General features: G+C 40.4%; 1 protein-coding gene across 2 annotated transcripts in view; it reads right to left on the bottom strand.

Moving 5' to 3' along the window:
• The window catches only part of BMPER (BMP binding endothelial regulator), a 245941-nt gene that overhangs the window by 88424 nt on the left and 136195 nt on the right, over positions 1-21322 (bottom strand). For both annotated transcript variants that reach the window (XM_050783275.1, XM_050783276.1), the window contains exons 7-11: positions 20131-20230; positions 13765-13874; positions 10433-10573; positions 7579-7683; positions 3655-3700 (exon numbers count right to left, since the gene is read on the bottom strand). In XM_050783275.1, the coding sequence (XP_050639232.1) occupies positions 3655-3700; positions 7579-7683; positions 10433-10573; positions 13765-13874; positions 20131-20230 (502 nt within the window). The remainder of the gene's footprint in view (positions 1-3654; positions 3701-7578; positions 7684-10432; positions 10574-13764; positions 13875-20130; positions 20231-21322) is intronic.

The following is a 21322-nucleotide window of genomic DNA, read 5'->3' as shown; positions in this document are numbered from 1 at the left end:
ACAAAAGTAAAGATAGTAACTTTTTAAAATCATTCAAGATATAATTATGCCTTCATAATTTGTTGCAGGGTTAGAGAATTAAAATACGGAAACATACTCAATTAAACCCAGAGGCTTCTAGGCTCACTTTACTCTCCTACTGCATCTAATCCACAGGTGTCGAGGGTTAGTTAGTGCTACTAGTACCACAGGTGCTCATGTCTGCATTCACCCATGCTGTTTCCTCTATTTGGAATGCCTGTGGCACCCAACAGGGGTAATTTTGCTCCCCAGGGGACATTTGGCAATGTCTGGAGATATTTTTGGTTGTCACAACCTTGCAGGGGATGCTACTGGCATTTAGTGGTTAGAGGCCAGGGATGCTGCTAAAGATCCTGTAATGCACAGGACAGCCCCACAACAGAGAATGATCTGGCCAAACTCTCAGTAAGACTGAGGTTGAAAACTCTGCAGTAACGTCATGGAGAGTGAGTGTGTGTGTGTGTGTGTGTGTGTGTGTGTCCAAAAGAAAGAGGGAGAGACTGTATGTGTTTTAATAAGACATAAATTGGCTTTAGAAAACACTAGACTTTTTTGTAGTTTCATCCTTGCTTTCTCTGCTCTAGAAATCCATTTTTCAAGAGAGCTTGCATAATTTACAAAGGAGGAAAAAATGTGCCCAAAGGTTTGTTTTGAATCCTGGATATAATGACAAAGAAATTTCAAAGTAGGAGGTCTCGAAGCCACAGCTAAAGGACATCAGAATAAATTTACCTGAATGTGCTATGAAAAGCTGGGCATTGCTTAAAAACTGGAAGTCAGCCCATCTCTTAACTCAATCTGAACAAATAAGCCTCGCCAAATAGAATGCGTTTTACAGCAATGATGGAAGAACTGCTGGAGAGCAGGAGAGAGTAAACAGATGGAAAAAAACACCAAAGGAAATTGAGAAATAGCCATCTGATGATGTAATTGAGACTTGGACAGAGAACCACATGCATGGGCTCTTCCAGCACTGACTGACCTGCTCCATGCAGGTGCAGAGTCACTGTCCTCCCGGTGCCCCTCCAGCTGGGTGGTTTTCTCCCTTGCCAATTGCCTCTCTCAGTGATAGAAGGCATGAGCTTATTCACGTGGTTAACACAATATGGTACTTAATATTACCAGTTTAAAGCTTGCTCCTACTTTATAATACCTTTCCTTCCATTTGTATTCTTTTCTTTTTCTTTATGATGTCACCAGTTTTCTAGACATGGAAAGTCCAGCTCATAATGAATAAACTAATAACATAATGTAGCTTTTCTCTCAACTATCTCAATAATCACCTATTTGATCCTTGCAAAATAAAGTCAAATAATTCAAGATTTAGACTGTTTCTTACAAGATTGGCTTTTTTTTTTTTTTTTTTTTTTTTTTTTTTTTTGAGACAGAGTCTCACTCTGTCATCTAGGCTGGAGTGCAGTGGCATGATCTCAGCTCACTGCAACCTCTGCCTCCCAAGTTCAAGCTATTCTGCCTCAACCCTCCTGAGTAGCTAGGATTTCAGGCCCACACCACCACGCCCATCTAATTTTTGCATTTTTAGTAGAGATTGGTTTCACCTTGTTGGTCAGGCTGGTCTCAAACTCCTGCCCTCAAGTCATTTGCCCTCCTCAGCCTCCCGATTACAGGCATGGGATTACAGGCATGAGGTACTGCGCCCAGCTGGTCATATGTTTTCATGAAGCTGCTAAGCAGTGATCCTGCCTGACAACAATGTGATTGGCAGATGTAATGAGTCTGTGCTCATGCAAATTGAAAGAGTTAACTGGAAAATAAGAGTCATTCCTATGAGGTCTGTCTCTGCTTCGACTAGGAGACACTTTATGGGGAAATGCAAACATCTCCATTGACATGGACACAGAGGAAAACTTCATCAATGTAGACTCTATTCTGCTCATCCAGAAAGGAATTAACTGGAAGGCAGCCTCTGAACCATCCATAAACCAACCCTTTCCTCAGGGTTTCTGGGAGAATGATTAAATGTATTAGATTGTACACGTGTTTTTAAATCAACTGGTGTGTTAATCATAGCTAATTTGTCTTCCTGCATTATTCTCTACTAAGTCATATTTCATTGGCCTCCTTTGAGTTATTTTATTTACTTCATTATCTTTAAAGTAAACCCTTTTTATTAAATCTATAATTAAATTTTCAGTAATTCAACCAGCATTTTATCTAATATGTAACTATTTAATAGCTCTCTGCTTCTAAAAATAGTAACATGTATAGTAGATAAATATTATATTTAATAGTTTTATATAAATACACACACACACACACACACACACACACACATATAATGACCCTGCATATCTATTGTCCAAAGGTACTAATCAATTAAAAAAACAACAGAGTCTAGTATTCTAGTAATGTAAACTCTATTTTAGAGAAGTGGAAAGAACAAACCTGTGCCCATGTGAAAGCCGCTTTCAACTGTCTTCCAGTCCACTTCTCTAAACATAACTGGCTCATAAAATACGCTGATAGATTTTATGACTTTGTTAATCCTACTTATCATACATGGGAACTAACTTGACAGTGACATTACTAATACGCCTCTTTCAGTAAAACACTCCAGGAAGCTATCTCAAAACCATATGAATTTCAGGAGGACTAAAACGGCAATTTGCTAATAGATCTAGGCGTATGTCTACATGTGGGACTGATATGAAGCTATTGCTATGCTCTGTCTGTATGATCAGTAGTACAGTCTCAGGCGGCTTTCAGAATAGGCCATGCTTAGAAGGAACTTTCAAGAATACAGTTAAAAACAGTCATGAATCACACAACAACATTTTGGTCAATGATGGACCACATATAGGACTGTGGTCCCATTGGAATATAATACTGTATTTTTACTACACCTTTTCTATTTAGATACACAACTACTTACCATGTGTTACAATTGCCTACAGTATTCAGTACAGTGACATGCTATACAACTTTGTAGCCTAGGAGCCACAGGCTGTACCATATAGGCTAGGTGTGTAGTAGGTTATACCATCTAGGTTTGTGTAAGTGTACTCTATGATATTCACACAACAACAAAATCGCCTAAGGATGCATTTCTCAGAAGGCATTTCGCATCCTGTTAAGTGACACATGACTACATAATAAGATGGCAAAACCATCAGCCCAATGACTTCTTGTTTTCTCTTTGCCAACAACAAGACTGGATGCACCCAGGTGACGTGGTGATGAGGTGGGGGTGGGGTGAGGGAGCAGAAAGTGCAGCTGTTTGGTTTTATAATGGGAGAAGGAAAGCCCCTCCTAGACTTTGTATAATGTTTGGTTTTACCAGATAGCATTATCTTAACCGCGATGACTACAAATGCTATTAGCAGTTAAAATGCACATTAAGTTATCTGGTCCTTTTTAAAACCTAATCAAACCATTTATCTTCTTAATTTCTCATAGCAACAAATTCTGATGGAAGTATCTATATTTGTCTCAATTGTACTTCTGTGGGAGAATTACAATTGACGTAAAATGTCTGTAGGGAGGTCAGATGATCCCATCCTATATATACCTACAAAAATAAAATGTGGGGGAAACATACACCCCTATTTTTCTTGTCGCACTATAAAATGCAAAACAAATACTAATAGCACATTTTCAAAGGAATAAACTTACTTTCGGTGCAAATAGGACAGCATCCTTTTCTGTTGAGAATTTTGCCCTAATCAGAAGAAAAACAAATAAAAAGTTAATGTTAAAAAAAAAAAATGGTCTGCTGAGGACAAATATCTTTTTAAAATCTAATACAAGATAAACCAATGAAATCAGTCCAAGCTGTACTTGAACTCAATGCCCAGATGGTGATGATGATGTTGAAAATGAAGTTTCAAGTATCAGCTTCTAAGGCCAGGCAAAGTCATTCAGTAAACTTTCCTGTTTTTATCCTCCAAGAAATATAATACCTAAAGGGCTCACTAGTGTGATTTTTCTCACATGGAAGGAAGATGAAGACAGTCTGGATTCAACCTTTTCATTGGTATCCAAATCTAGCCCTTTAGAGACCAAGGGCATACACATAAAAATGAGAATTATCTGTCAACCTATAGATCCCTAGAAGACCTTCTTTCTGTCTTTGCTTGTTGGAGAAGCTTAAACAGTAAACTGTAATCCAAACTCAGGAATCATCAGCCCTATGGATATGGGCAATATCTGTGCTACAGATCAGATTCAGTCAGATTTCTTGTTTCAGAAAGTGGCAGGTTGTCCATGTTGAATAACTGTTATGCACTCAAAGCCAAAGAAGCTGAGAATTTTGAAACACTGGGTAATGTTTCATTACCTTTCTGGAAATACACTGCAATTTCCTACACTGCACGTCTTTTAAGTCTTTTTAATGCATGACATCTAAAGGAGGTGACGTATTCTTAGGAATCATATCAGAAAATTAGTTGTCTTATCTCCGACTCAAATCACAGAGAAAAAGAAATGTAGAAGAAGTTTAACATTTAGAGAGCACTTGTTATATAACAAACATCTTATTCGATATTTTACTTATGTTACCCAATGTCGGGTTAGTGATAAGGATTTAATGAGTTAATACTTATGACCTATTAAGATTTAATGAACATTAGAGATTTCATAATCACTGTTATTAAGATGCACAAGAACCTTATGAGCTGAGTATTTCCCTTTTTATAGGTGAAGAAATTGATGTCATGCAACACAAGGGTAGTAGAACCAAAAATCAAACCTAATTTTGTCTGACCCTAAAGGACATTTTCTTCCCCCTGCAGAGTTTTGTCCTCTTGAGTCCTTTCTCTTTAAGATAATTTAATATTTATCATCTGCTATACGCTAGACTGAGTGCTATGCATTCCTCATAATTTATCATTTAAATTTCACAATAACCCTCCACACGCGGTTGTCCTTATCCCCTGTTTACAGGGAACTAAGGAAACAGACCACGGAGAGGTTGCCAAGGCTCATGTCAAAGCCACACGGCTCACACACTGCTCATTCACTCACTCACTACTGGTCAGTTCCATCAAGAGTAGGCTTAAGTACTCAAAAAGAAAAAAATCAGATTGACTTAAAGGATTCTGGTAAATTATTGAAGATCTTTAATCAGGTCTGATTTGTTTTTGCATCAGCTAGGCCTAAAATGATACATTAAAGGCTTTGACAACTTTGAGTGAGACTTAAAACTCAGTCCCAGCCAGCCATCCCATAGTGCGGGAGCATCACGACATATTTTCATTGCCTAGAGCTCTGCTGTCAATTGCAATTTGGCACAGGGGTCTCTTTTGGTTTCTTAAGACTGAAAGCAGTTGCAGATGAAGCCAAATGAGGTCAGCTCAGGCCGAGGGAATGACAGCCCCAAGAGGATTAAGGTGCTCTATCCCAATGCAGCAGAGCCGCCTTAAAGCCAAGGCCCCAACCAAACATGATTACAATTCCCTACATCCACATCTCAGTGGAAACTTCCATCTCTCGTCTTCAGAAAATGAAAGTGGCAGTGATGATATCACTAAATTAGATGGGGGAATAAATCAGGTACAAGCTGCAAAGTCAGAGCACCTGGGTAATATGCAATTAGCTGTAAGACTCTGGTCATGCTGCAGGCTCATCCATAAGCAGGGTCTAGAAATAGCACCCACCTCAGAGGGGTGACGTTAGCATTAAATGAGATTAGCGTTGTGACTATAAAATCTCAGTACGTATTAGAGATGGAGAGATGACAGTGTCCTGATGACCCAGTCCCCACTGCAGCCCTCATAGCCCTTCTCACAAATGGCACTCCTTTGCATCTAGGGGAGTTGCAGGATGGCGGGGTGGGGAGCGGGGGCAGGACAGGATAGACAGGGAATCCAATCATAAAACCCTTCTTCCACAAGAGACATTTACATCTGGAAAAAGAGATATGCAGTAGCCAGGAAAGACAGATCAGGGAATACAAGCTACTCTCTCTCTCTCTTTTTTTTTTTTTTTTTTTTTTTCCCCAAAATTTCCCCAGGCAATGTAGGGGAGGGGAAGTAAGTTTTTAACAAGATTTCCATGGTAGATAGAGCCGAGTTATCTTCCAAAGATCTCCTGCCGGCCCCTGAGAAGGGAAAGTGTGAACTGGAGGAGTGGTTGGAAGGAAGCCTAGAAATAAAAAGGTGGTCCCTCAGGCAGGGGCCTTGGCAGGGGCACCAACAAGCTTTGACAAGGCGTGGAGGGGGTGGGTGGGGCAGGGAAAGGCCTCTGCTTGGAGGGATGGATGCCCCTGGCCCAAATGTGGTCTACAGTGATGGAAGGCTAATGAGACACCAGTGGCATAAAGAACGTTGACCTCCCCCGGCCCTCCCCTCCCCCAGCAAGAGCACAATGAAAACTATCAATCCAGCTACAAGTGGCAGAATTCAAGTGGAGCTGGAAACTCCACGGCGGCCTGCTGAGGCTAGTTACTTGAGCCACCAGGTTGGCACAGCATCCTGTTTTTGTCTTGTAGAATAAGGAAGCCCATTATTACTAACATGTGCTGCAAGAGTTCATTAGCAGCGAGGGTTCCCAGAGGACTGGCATAAATGATGTGATCCCATTTTTCCCAATGAATATTTATAAGCAGACCGTGTTCAAGTCTACTTATTGTATCTTCTTTTTTTTTTTTTTTTTTTTTTTTCTTTTATGGGAGGCTTTCAGTTTTATGTCTGAGGCTTTTTAAAGCAAGACTAATTAGGGTGTTTTTTTTTTCTCTTCTTTTCCTCTCCTCTTTATTCAGTTGTGCAATAGCAACAGCTGTTGTTTTTTTGTGCCTCATTTGGCACTCAAGTAAAAACAGCAACTTTTGTTTATAATAATAACAGATGTGAATAAAATTAAAAGCTGTCTATAACAGAGAAGGGAGGACATGTCCTGAATATATGGATATATTTTTTCATTCACGGGAAGGTATTGAATAGGGTTGACATTTTCCCAAAATGTATAAAACTTTAAAAGGTTTCAAGTTGCTGAGGTGAATTCAATGAATCTCATGCTTTAGAAGATAATGGTTGCTTTATTCAGTGTGCTGGAGCTATGGGTTTTTGAAAAGAGATATTTCCATAAGGATGCTATTTCCATTTGGGGCTACAATGGAGGCCAGGATTAGAGAGAGAAAACTTCAGCAAAGAAATCGGGGATGCTGTGAGGCAGGAGAAACCCCTTGTGGAAATATTAATAAACAACCACATGTTACTTTGAATGTCTATAACAGGAAAGCGCTGATTTGAGAAGGGAGAGAAAAGAGGAAAAGGCAAAAGACAGTTACGATGTTAAACAAAACCTGGCAAAAGAAAGCAAAGAAACAGATCTTGCAGGAGTTGGAGAAGTTTTACAGAATGAATGGGAGAAGTCAATAAGAAATCAGAATTCGGACAAGAGCAAAGCAAAAGCTATTTTCATGCAAGGATAAAATCTGCAAAAAGAATGAGCAAACTTTGCAAGGGGCATTTGGCTACTCAGGAATGTGGAGGCTTTGGGGGAGCTGGAGTCGGTGTTTGGAAGATGGCATGTGACTGTGCCACACACAGGACATTTCTCAAGACACTAAGGTAAAGTCAATCTGCATTCCAAACGTACCTGTGGGCAGCTACTGATGGGAATGCACTGCTTATTGCGACACTCCGTCCTGCCTTTCACACAAGCACAGATGGTACAATTGATAGAGGACCACATCTCTCCATCCTACAAGAGAGGACACAGGATCCTGTCAGCAGCTGGAGGCTGACAGGAGTTGAGGCAACAGACTGTAATCTCTCCATGGAGGAAAGCATTTCTTGCCCTGAGTGAGGGATGCCATCATTAGACTAAATGACTCAGGTGTTTGTATGTACCCAACTGATTTAAGATAAAGATTAGTGAAGATTTCAGATTGTGTGCAAGCGTGTGTGTGTGTGTGTGTGTGTGTGTGTGTTCCTCCTCCTGGATATAAAAATAATTCTTGTGTGTTTAACCAAGGCATATTTACATCTTGTTGTCAATCATTGTTTACTTAGCTGCACCCTAGGGGAAAACCAAGCATGAATTTTCATACATGATACAATGACACTAATCTAATTTTCCCCTGTTTGATAAGACTAAAATATTTAAGCCATCCCAAGCACCAATAGTTAATTGAGATGTCCAGAGATGGTTAATTACCAGATGTGCCATGGTTCTGGCCCATATGGGACATGCATAAAAGAGAGGCTAATTCAAATGACTCCCAGCGCTCAGACAGACACTTGATGGGCAAGTCACTGAAAATGCAGAGCTCAGAGAGAAGACTCCAAGTGCCATAGATATCCCATCCCTGCCTATCTAGTTCTCTCCTCTCAAAAAGCAGGGCAGCACTTTGGGATTCATTTCCTGGACTAGACCCTTGCTCAGACAGAAAGAGCTATTTAAGGAATTTCTTTCACTCATGAAATGTATAATCTGTGAATGCCAAATACACAAAAAGCCCTTGTACCTCTAGAGGATAGGCAGGGATGTGCATCCTTGCTTGTGGGTAAAAAAGATCACAGACAACAGAGTTGGGGTGAAAACAAAACAAGGATTCCTTCCTGAGCTTGCAGATCCAAGAAGCAGATTTTTGTTAAAAACAGAAACAGCTGAGATATTGGATGATTCCCCTACCTCTTTCCCTTCCTGACTTTTTGAAGCTATTTTAAGGACTGTCTACCCTCTAGTGCCTTTCAAGAGAGAAAGACCCGACTGAATCTGCCTTAAAGGACACCGGACTGTTCCAAGTTCTCTGAGTACACATTTCTAGGAATCCATGTCTCCGTGAATAATTTTAAGCCTCAGTCATTTAAAGGAACCATTTTTACAAGGTGACTTACAAGTGTATTGCAGTGGGGCGTGGTGGCTCACACCTGTAATCCCAGCACTTTGGGAGGCCAAGGAGGGTGGATCACAAAGTCGGGAGTTCAAGATCAGCCTGACCAACATGGCGAAACCCCATCTCTACTAAAAATACAAAAATTAGCCAGGCATGGTGGCGTGCGCCTGTAATCCCAGCTCCTCAGGAGTCTGAGGCAGGAGAATCGCTTGAACCCAGGAGGTGGAGGTTGCAGTAATCCGAGATCATGGCAATGCACTCCAGCCTGGGCAACAGAGCGAGACTCCATCTAAAAAAAAAAAAAAAAGAAAGGAAGTGCATTGCACACAGCACCATAGTGAGAGTGAGGCTGTTTCATCTGGGTGTTCTGGAGACAGAGGAGGAGGAGACTTTACATCAAGAGGACATATGAGCATCTCTGAAAGCCTGGTGTAAATACAACACACATGCCTCCCTCTTCACTGGGCATGATACCTTATTTCTTTTTTTGTCCTCAATTGTTTTCTCTTTTTTAATTTATTTTATTTTATTTTTAGTTCTGGGGCACATGTGCAGGATATGAAGGTTTGTTACCTAGGTAAACGTGTGCCATAGTGGTTTGCTCCACCTATCAACCCATCACCTAGGTATTAAGCCCAGCATGCATTAGCCATCCTTTCTAATACTCTCCTTCCCTCTACCCTACCCCCTAACAGGCCCTATGTGTGTTGTTCCCCTCCCATGTCCATGTGATCCCATTGTTCGGCTCCCACTTACAAGCGAGACCGTGTGACACCTCATGTCTTCTTACTATTCCATCAGAACCAAGACCTCTCCCTCCAACTACTTCAGCGTGATAGGAAGTCTGGCTCAGTGCAGCATGCCTGCGGAGCTACCACAACTGACTTGTTTATGTGGGTCTTGATTCTCACGGGTATCATGAGGTGACACCTTCGATACACAGTGATTTGACTCCTTCCACCCCTAGGGAAAATGGACTAGGTAGAAGGTACTTTGGACAAAGCCAACCATCTTTCATTTTGAAGTTTAAATGGCCATTGCACTGTTTCCCACTTGGGGTCCTCAGAAAATAATGTAAAATACACCTGAGATTGGTAACAGATGGCCAAAAGACAACCTTTTCCATTCAGCTGGGCAGAGCTCTCTCACCTGGCTCAACTACGTATGCTGTTCACATCCTTATCTGAATATCTTCCAAATGAGAAAATTTTTATTTGCAAAGGTAGCTTTGTGGAAAACTTCTAAAAGCATCAAGCTGTATAGATCCATCAGGATCTTGACAGGGATCATCACCTTGACAAGTGTCATTGAGCATCTCCAATGAGAAGAGGTACTCCCAGGTATTCAGGCAGGTTTTACAGGCTTAACATATTTCAGCAAAAATATAGTCAAGAAAAACATCTTTCAGATGGTTGATTCTCTGCACTTGATTCTAACTATATATGTATATATAATACTGTAATATAAATACATTCTATTAATATATGCACACATATACATTTGTATATGTATATAGAAATTATGGGATAACCCAATTTGCCTCGTGTCTGGAGCTTTTTAACTGTCAGCATAGTAATACAGGAGTTCCCATGTGCTTGTCTCATGACATACCCGGAAAATCTTGTTGCCAAATTTGCACACTTTGATGTCTTCTGGGGGCACTCGTAGGAGGCACTCTTCACAGCAGCCCTTCTGGCCTTGCTCGCAGCCACCAGGGTGGGAGCACTTCTTCTTGCAAACCACAGTAGAGTCCTAGGGGCCCAAAGGCAAACTAGAAATTAAAAATGATTCTCACCTCTACCAAACATCCTACCTGGCCTTCCTTTCATAACCCATAACTATCTGTGTCAAAGTCTGTAAGGTACCATATTTTAATGTATTGCAATAAATATTTCATTCACTTCAAAATGTGATTTGTTGATTAAGTATCTAGACCAGAATATGAGGGCACTATGGAAACTATGGCACGCAACCCCTCCCTCCCAAGGATTTATGATTTCACGTTCCAGAGACTGATGAGCCCACTCCACCAGCCTGTGGCAAGACCGCCCAGCTCCCCACGAACCACCAGTTTCCTTCTTCCTGCCCTCTACCTCTTCGCAACCTGCACTAATAGTGCTCTCTTGGGTCTCCTCCATGGCTTTATGCCACCTTTTGGAGCTTAACGTAAAGGCACAATATCTTTGGTCAGAAAGTAAAAGTTAAGAGCAAATGCACCACCTCAGCACAAGATTCCTCAAGTGTGTTCTGTGCTAACCAAGGAACTGAACTAACAGTTTCAAAACTGGACCTGGGTTCCAGACCTCTACTGGAGTGGAGTGACTTTGACCAGGCCACTTATCCACTGAAGGTGAAGAGTTGATATCATCTGTAAGTTAAAGAAGTATGATTTGATTTCAAAAAGAAGTGCTCTTCTGCCTATTGTTTCTCAGGTTTACTGTGCCTCTTAAATGTAAAATACCCGGCATATAGAAACTATTATAAACCAACTTAAATTGGAAAATAAATAATCCTTTGTCAAGCCGCATATCCTGATTTCTTGTTTAAAAACAAGGGCACTCCCTACCTCTCAAACAATGCATACTTCACTGTAGATCTCCCTGCTTTCATTGTGTATGTTTGTGTCTGTGTGGAGAGAGAGAGCACGCTTTATGTACATATCATTAGACTGTGGTGCCTAGCACTGTGTTAAACAATGAGAATTCAAATACAGAGATGCATAAATGTACTTCTGTCCTCAAGGGGTTCTCCACAATATAAGAAGGGAGATAACCGTGTAATCAAGCAAATTGCAATTATAATGTGGTAAACACAACTCTAGCAAAGGTGTAAAGATAGCAAAGACAAGGGGAAAGTTACCCATCCAGGTAAGTCAGGAAAGCCTCTCAGGTTGTATGACACCTGAGATAGGCTGTTATGGATGAAGAAGCATCTGCTAAACAAATTTAAAGATGGTAATAACATCGCTGGTAGAGGAATTGTCAAATTTGATGGCATAGAGACCTGAAACCATCTTGCATGCAGAAAAATATAATTGACACTTGAGCAACATGGATTTGAACTGCAAGGGTCCACCTACACTCAGAAATTTTTTCAATAGAAGTTACATCAAGTGTGCCTGCCTTTCCTGCCTCTCCTTCCACTTCCTCTGCCTCTTCTACCCTTGAGACGAGACCAGCCCCTCCTCCTCTTCGGTTTAGTCAATGTAAAGAAGATGAAGACCTTTATGATAATCAACTTCCACTTATTAAATAGTAAATATATTTTATCTTCCTTGTGATTTTCTAAATAATATTTTCTTTTCTCTAGCTTACTTCGTTATAAGAATACAGTATTTAATACATAGAACATACAAAATATGTGTTAATTGACTGTTTATATGATTGATAAGGCTTTCAGTCAACAGTAGGCTATTAGTTAAGTCTTTAAGGAGTCAAAAATTAGACATGGATTTTCAACAGTACAGGGAATCAATATCCCGACCCCCACATTGTCGAAGAGCCAACTGTATTAAATCATATTCAACAGGTTCCTGCACCTGCCATGGAAATCATAAGAAACACTGGAGGGATACTAGAAAAGGAAGCTCAAAGCAGACAGAAAATAATACTGATAACTCAAAATGATTGCAGCTTGATTTTTCAAGCATTTAATATCCCCAAGATGACTGTGAATTCATACTCTAGTGAAACACCCTTTTGGAGGAAGAGTATTAATTTCACTTCCTGCTAAGCACTGAGACGTATTACCTAATCATCTCTCACGGAACCCATGAACCCGAAGCACGGCAAGTATAACTAACTCCCATTCATGGGATGCCTTGCTTTCCTGTGAGCAAGAGAATTGAGAATATGATATGTTTCATCAAAGGCTCAGTATCCCCAAGAGGAAGCTACCTCCTGCGAAATTCTTAGTGGAGAGGAGAAGTCCTGAGAATGAAGGCCAAGGCAAGAAGGGGGTGCTATGTGGTTAGCACAGGATAACACAAACCATGGGAGGAGGAAGAAGCTTCAGTAAGGTATTCTCAGGCTCAGGAATTACTCATGTTTGGTGTTCAGTGGAATGGACAGTTCAGCCCTTACCCAACCACCCCCTGAAGTGGTGCATGCTATTGAACAAAGCATGTAATCAAGAACTACTGAGCTCTAATCCCAGCTATTGACTCATAACTGACATTGAGTAGAGCTCCCCTCTTTCCCTCTCCAGACCTTTAACTATTAAAAACAAACAACAACAACCATCACTACCAAAGTGTATTCTAAACTTGTCAGACAGATGTGATTCATTAACTCACTAATGAATAATCCTAAAGTCCTCCCTGATAAATGTATTTCTTCCTGGCTTCCAAAATAAATGACAGCATAAGTATAGTCTACGAATATGTGATGTGTGTCCCTTTAAAATTCTGAAGCTGTGGAATTATTTATATAGCAGTAATTAGACTTCTGGTTGCCTTTTGAGAAAAAATGAGCAAAGCTTTGAATAAGACATGATACCATAAACAACACATAAATACTCTCTTCCTAAACTGCCAGGTTTATCTTTGTGATGAACTGTAATTCCATGCCTTCCTCTTCTCTTGAATGTGATTAAAAGCAATTTTTATTGCCAGGTGTGTTAGAGAATTCATCTTGGATAATTAAAGCCAGAGGGCACTGCCATATGTGTTTGTCTGATTTTAGAAAATCTTCAGAACAGGCCCTCGGAGCCTGATTCTCACTACAAGGAGCTAACTTCTTGGTCCTTAGAAAATGATTGAGCTACAGTTTGAGTGCTATGTGTAAATTCTTGGTGACCTTGAGTATGATTTTCCTTGTAAAATGGCATCGTTAATGCTTCCTCCAAACAAATAACACACCATTGGCTTTGGTTGTGGCTGTGATGCTAACACTGAAACCCAAACCCTATCATTGCTGGACCACAGGCTCTCAGAGCTGCCTTACCCTGCAGGTGCAAGCTGTGCAGTTATCGTACAGAAATGAGGATCCATTGTCATAAACATCACTTCGAAAGAGGCAGCTCCCAAAAGGGAGGTCAAACACTTTCCTCTGACCTAGAGAGAAGCAGAAGCACAGTGTAAGTAAGACAGAATCAGGGATGTCCCATTTTGTCATCAGCGATTTCATCATAGGTCCATTATACATTCTCATAAGACCAAGTAAGGTAAGTCTGGAGCACAAAAATAGAGCCTTGGGTCAGACATGCCTAAAGGATTGCCAGAAGTCATTAGTTTGGACAAAGGTTGTTAAAAAAGAGTTTGATTCCACAATGAAGCTTGTAAGTTCAACAAATCTATAATGTGTTCATCACAGTGAACCAAAATCACTAAGACATGAGCTCCCCTCATGAAGCTCACCGTCTTGTGAAAAGGCACACTCATCAAAAGCTGTTTCAAAACAACAGTAAAGTAAGTTCTGGAAAGAAGACGATCTAGAAACTGTGGGAATTGGGAGGTCAGAGAAGAATTCTTGGAAGATATAATGCCTGAGGAGCTTCTTAAAGAATGAGTAAAATAATCTAAAAATTGGGTATGGGCAGTGGGGGAGATGGGTGGAGGTAGGAGGAATCAAGATATTTCAAGAAGATCTCGAATAAGCAAAAAGAACTAATGAAATAATGTTTGCTATGGTTTGAACATTTGTGTCTCCAAAAAAATTCATATGGTAAATTCGAATCACCAATGTAATGGTATTAGGAGGTGGGGTTTTTGAAAGGTGATTAGCTCAGGAGAGCAAAGCTCTCATGAATTAGATTAGTGCCCTTATGAAAGAGGCTCCAGAGAGAACCCTCACCACCACGTGACAGCAAAGTAAGAAGACACCATCTATGAGCCAAAGAGTAAATCTGCTAGCACCTTGTTCTTGGACTTCCCAGCCTCCAAGACTGTGGGAAATAAATTTCTGTTGTTTACAAGCTACAGAGTTTATAGTACTTTATTAGACTAAACAGACTAAGATAGCACCTTAGTCATGAAATTACATAAAGGAATAAAGGGTGAAGCTAACTCACACAGAGGCACATGTCAAGTGTCCAGCCTTTCATAGGCATAGTATCTCTGTAGAACTTGCTTGGTTTTCCCTGATGTGAAGACTGGATTGGTGAACAAAAGGACCAAAACAGCAATCCCAAATAAACAGTACAACCTAATTTCCTCCTTTCTTTTAGTATTTGAGTTTCTACTCCTTGAAGCACATCAAAACATCTCTGCGATGTTACTTTAATTAAAGACTAAGTTAATTCATGTTCACTGATCAAATTTCTATTCATACCACTCTTTCTTCTTGTAAAAACATTAATAGCAATTTCTGTTTATCAGTAGGCCCAATGAAATGCTCAAAATACCTAAACATACTAAATGCTGTTCCCAGAACTAGAATTGTTGGAATAACTGTTAGTGGGAGTCAAGAAAAACATGCTCTCTTCCTATCATAGCCAACCTCAAGGCCAGGATACAATATAGATGCAGAACTAAATCATTAGTTTGGTTCTCACCACCAAGAGCAAACTTGTTGGCCCTCAAAAGGTGGAAGTGAGTTATAATTTGGATCCTACATATGGACTCCCTCGTGACCAATGAGTATGATTTCTCCAGGCCTCACTGACTTCACTCATAAAATGGCATCATCAATACCATATTGCCATGTCACTACCTCTAACTATGGTGTTAATATTGAAGCATACAACCAAAAACTCTTTCATGGCTAGGCATGATTTAGCATGATGATTGTTAATTCCCCAACTAACACAGGTATTATGTGCACACCCAGGTCTTGAGTCTCTTGAACTTCCTAAGAACTGACATAGTAAATTAAAGGATTATCTGCAAATTAAAAAAAATTCATTCTTTCCCTAAATATTCCTCTAAGGAACCCAAATAGGTTTACCCTGAAGAATCAGAAAGCTGCACACAGCCTGGATCACATAGATATTGCCCACCCCATTATAATCACTTCTGTCTAATCGCACCTTGGTTTTAGGACATTATAATAAGAAATATGACTGAGCAGTTATTTTTTGTATTTACTATAAAAATGATGGTGAAGTCATTTTTCACTGCTTTAAACATTATCATCCTTTCAATCAATCAATCAGAGATGTATTTCTGTCCTTTAATAATTTAAAATATCTCTGCTTCAGTTGAGTAATTTTTTTAATTGGGATAATCTGGTTTGCCTTTTTACTATCCTTTATCTATATGTGCTTCATGTATTTTGTAAGTGGTCTTAAATCCTTGTTGGCAAAAGGCAGAAGATAAATAAATAGATAGATACAGAGCTCTGTGTAGAAGCTTCATCCTTCACCAATCAAAATGCACCTTCATCATGGCTGAGCTCCACATGGTTTCTGCAGAGGCCCTTCTACATCTTAGAGTTAATGACCCCTTTCTGCATTCCCATAGCCTGTTGCCTATGCTACCACTATAGCAGTCAATATTGTTCCACAGGTGGAGGAATGGCTGGATGGGTCTATTGATCAATTGATTTATTGATTGATTGACAAACAGACTCTTCAATGTGCTTATCCCCCTGAACAAATGTGACCAATCACTTCAATTCTTTCTCACTAAAATGAAAATTTTACCTAAAATTGTAAATATAAAACTCTTGAAGCAATGCCTGATGTTCATTACACATCCTGAATAAATGGCAGATGGTATGTATTATGATTATTAGAGGTGATATAATTTAAATATGAACCTGGGCTGTGTCAGTGAGAGTGCACTAGGTGCTGCTCTGTGTATATTTTCCTGTGCTGAGACTCTCCGTTGAGAATGAGGAAAACAAGGAAAGGAATGTTGCAAAGGCAGAGGTATATCATGTTAACCCTGCCTAAGGGAAAATTTAAGAGCAAAACAGCACCCAATCATCTAAAGTCTAATTAGACTAAGATTTCAGCATCTAGAAAGCATCCTAGTGTTTGCTTTTTTGTCTTTGTATCTTGCTGTGTGGGGATGTTGGTTTTTACCTTCAAAGAGCATAAAATCTTACCTTAATCCCAAAGTCATCATGGTCCAACATAAGATAAAACATTCAAGGGAGTGGTTCAGAGACTTTGTGTACAGCCTGACTTCAGACATTTCCATGTCATTCCACTGGGGTCTAGCCCAACCAAAAAAGATCTCATTTGGAAAAGTTATGATTTTCAAGTTTCTCAAAACTTACTGTTCCTTTTGTAGTATGCTTTATAACCATAAATGAATAGAAAAACCTGCATTCAATACAATAGCTGTTGCTCATATGAGAAGCTTCTGAACTGACACAGCATATCCACAGTACCAGCTTCAAAGCATTAATCAAGCTTACTTATCTTTGGAGCCAGACCCAAATGCCATCCCCTTTGTCATGGCTTTCCTACTTAAGTGGCCACTGCTTCCACCATGGCCCACAGCATGATGATTTGTGCCACACCGAACTGGCTAACCCTATTCCAGGGACACTAATACACACTGGCAACCCAAACAGAACACATAGAAGTGAAAATGTCTTTAATCAGGAGCGTCTAAGCAATTCTCCTTTGCTCTTCTGTTTCACATTTACTTTAAATGTGTGTGTATGTATGTGTGTACGTGTGTGTAGCAGGTGTATGTGTGTATGTGTGTTTGTGTGTGTGTAGCAGGAAGGCAATCATTGTTAGATGAAGTTAGCAGGAGAAGCCATCAAAGAGGTGAAAACCCTTAGTTTAACAAAATACCTTTATTTGTCAACTTGGTCATAAAAAATAGAATTCATGGTATGACTGTGCTAACTTGGGAATGAGAAAAATAAATCAACAGGTTGTTTCAGAGTTGAAGACAGTAAACTCTGAAAGGAAGGAGAGAGGATTCAAGGAAAAGGCATGGGCCTTAAGTGACAGGAGCTCAAATAGAAGAGACCATCAGTAAAATTGTCCCGAAGGCAAAACAATTAAGACCTTTTAAGAACGAGAGTGCTTAATATCCCATATTATGTTGTTCACTATGCTTCTGTGTAAAATAATCACGCTTACTGCCTGAAAACCCTCAGTGAAATCTGCTCTCCAAGCCTTGACTCAATGGCATCACAGGATGTAAACAGATTTGAGGGGAGATGCATCTAAAAAGACAAAATGATAGAAAGAGAAATAAAAAGAAGGAAGGAAGAAAGGAAGGAAGGAAGGAAGGAAGGAAGGAAGCGAGGGAGGGAGGGAGGGAGGGAAAGAAAGAAAGAGAGAGAGAGAAAGGAAGGAAGGAAGGAAAGAAAGAAAATCAAGAGAAATAGGAGTAGAAACACCAAGCTAGAGGCGATTAGGGAAAATATTAGCCTCTCAAGGATCCCTGGAGATTCAAGGGAAGTTGCTGGAGCCTCTAAAAGGACAAAATGACAGACAGACAGACAGACAGACAGACAGAAAAAGAAAGAAAGAAAGAAAGAAAGAAAGAAAGAAAGAAAGAAAGAAAGAAAGAAAGAAAGAAAGAAAGAAAGAAAGAAAGAAAGAAGGAAGGAAGGAAGGAAGGAAGGAAGGAAGGAAGGAAGGAAGGAAGGAAGGAAGGAAGGAAGGAAGGAAGGAAAGAAGGAAGGAAGGAAGGAAGAAAGAAAGAAACAGAGAAAGAGAGAAGAAGGAAGGAAGGAAGGAAGGAAGGAAGGAAAATCAAGAGAAACAGCAGGAGCAGAAACACCAAGCCAGAGGCGATTAGGGAAAATATTAGCCTCTCAAGGATCCCTGGAGATTCTAGGGAGGTTGCTGGAGCCTCTAAAAGGACAAAATGATAGAAGGAAAGAAGGAAAGAAGGAAAAAGGAAGGAAGGAAGGAAGGAAGGAAGGAAGGAAGGAAGGAAGGAAGGAAGGAAGAAAGGAAGAAAAAGAAAGAAAGAAAGAAAGAAAGAAAGAAAGAAAGAAAGAAAGAAAGAAAGAAAGAAAGAAAGAAAGAAAGAAAGAAAGAAAGAAAGAAAGAGAGAGAGATCGGAAGGAAGGAAGGAAGGAAAGAGGGAAACTCAAGAGAAATAGCAGGAGCAGAAACACCAAGCCAGAGGCGATTAGGGAAAACATTAGTCCCTCAAGGATCCCTGGAGATTCTAAGGAGGTTGATGGAGCTTCTATTGTATTTATATGGTGGCTCAAGCCACCATATTTATTTGAAACTTGATAGTCTGACCTCAACCAGTTTAAGGGCCCAGGAATCATTAAGAAGCAGTATAGGTTGGGCACCGTGGCTCACGCCTGTAATCCCAGCACTGCGGGAGGCCGAGGCGGGTGGATCACAAGGTCAGGAGATTGAGACCATCCAGGCCAACATGATGAAACCCTGTCTCTACTAAAAATACAAAAATTAGCTGGGTGTGGTGGCATGTGTCTGTAGACCCAGCTACTTGAGAGGCTGAAGCACAAGAATCACTTGAACCCAGGAGACAGAGGTTGCAGTGAGCCAAGATCACACCACTGCACCCAGCCTGGCAACAGGGCAAGAATCTGTCTCAAAAAAAAAAAAAAAAAAAAGAAGAAGAAGAAGGTAGCATACAAGCAAAAGCCAAAGAACCTCATACTCTAGAAAATACCCATCATAAGTTGTCCCCTTTCAGCTGGCAATGTGCATGCAGCCCTCCTGTGTCACCAGGGAAGATGAGCTGCAGCAGGTTAGAGCTGGGCTCAGGAATCACACATACCTGTGGTCGGATATCAAATCCACAACCCACTGGCTGGACTGCCATCTAGGAATCTAATTCCTTTTCAGTGTAATAAAACTAATAATAGCACCTGCATTACACATAGGAATTATATACTTAGTACCTACATTTCACAGCTTCTTGAGAAGATCAAATGAGAAAAAACAATATATAAAGTGCCTAGCATGGTGCCTAGCACCTATGAAATGCTCAAAAAGAAAGCGATCATACTCTCTTTCTGTTGGCTATTATTCACTATTTCCTTCCAAAACTCTCATTTTCTTGCATGTGTTTCTTCCTGCATGGTTTTTACTCTGAAAGTAACACTAGTCTATATTCCTCCATGGGTTTACTTCAAATACCTTTAAAATATGCTCCTGTTAATAGACATATGCCCTATTTAAAGATAGTTTCTTCAATACTTTCTCACCAGAAGGGAGAATTATCCCAGGTCATCTGGTGTACCCAGTTACAGATACAAGTGAAGACAAGAGAGAAGCGTCCCTGGAGGCCTCAGTTAAGAAGCAAATCCTGTACACACTTTCCACTTCTGTAATTAGAAGAGGTAGTTGTCTCTAACAAGCCATGAAATAGGACAACTGGAGAACCTCAAAATAACATGGATAAACACTCCCAGCAGAAACTTTGAGAAGAAATTACATTGTTCTTTGACCTGAAAATAGTAACTCACCCAAACATTTGGGGCAGCACTGTCCTGGGGGTATGTGACTAAGGTGCTGGGGACAGGAGAGAATGGGACAGACTTCTCTCACACATTGTGTCCTGCCTCCCTAAGAAAAGAGAGAGAAAAAAAAAGCATATTTAGAAAAGTAAGTGCATGTAGATTGTACAACCAAGATATCTAGAACAAACCTAAGGCTCTTCCCTAGTATTAGGTCCCTGGGTCGACTGCTCAGGCCCATGTGATTTTCCCCAAGTGTCCTTTGATCTTCCCTGTAGGCCATACAAACTGCAGCTGCAAAAAGACCGCCTTTGAGGAGGTGATTCCAGCATCACCTCCTCTCACCCACCACCACTTTCTTTATCTTTTTCCATCTCAAAACCACCTTTACAGTAGGTATAGGAGACCAAACTGTCTCTGTTTGCTTGGGATTGGAAACTTTGAGTACTAAAACCAGGAAAGTTTCATGCAAACCAGGATGAGTGGACCATCCTAATAGGTCACGGCCTTCTAGTTCCACTCTGCCAAGCAAGCAAAGGAACCCTTTGGCATTTTGAGACTTTTCCTCCTATCTTCCAGACACACATCTTTCTATAAGTTCTGCAGACATCTTCCTCCAGGAAGGCTTCGGTGTCTGCCACAGCTAGAAGGTGCTGCTAAAATGGCTCAAGGAGGTTCCAAGTACATGAAATGGCCAGCCTGCTGAACATGGATATACCGAAAGCCCATATTCAGAAGAACTATTTCACTGAATTCACCAAGGTATCCAAATCTGTTTCCACTAATTAAGATTATGAAGATTGATATGAGAAGAACTGGCAGAGTCTCAGAAACCTATTTGGAGAGGTTTTGGAGTCTCTGAATATTTTCCCTGCTCCCTCATTCTCATTCTTGACCCTTTCTGTTCTCCAGCACTCCATACCTCCAACATCCACTGCCCCCCTGGTTTAACCTCAGCATCCCCTCTTCCCTGCCTAAGGATACAGTCTGCTGACTTCCCCTCCTATCCCTCACCAGAGGCGCCTGCTTCCCCAGGCCCAGTTAAGTTGTAACTTCATATTCAGAAAGCTGGGGCCGAAATAAGGTTTTCCAGCTGATTTACATCCAACAAACTGGCAAAGCTGATGTGAAAACTATCCTATGCAATAGAAATTGCTATGAAAATTTAAAATAATTGAGGTTTTCTTTTCTTTTCTTTTCT

Source organism: Macaca thibetana, chromosome 3 (genome assembly GCF_024542745.1).
Source record: "Macaca thibetana thibetana isolate TM-01 chromosome 3, ASM2454274v1, whole genome shotgun sequence".
Lineage (NCBI taxonomy): Eukaryota > Metazoa > Chordata > Mammalia > Primates > Cercopithecidae > Macaca > Macaca thibetana.
This window is presented reverse-complemented; position numbering and strand designations above follow the sequence as displayed.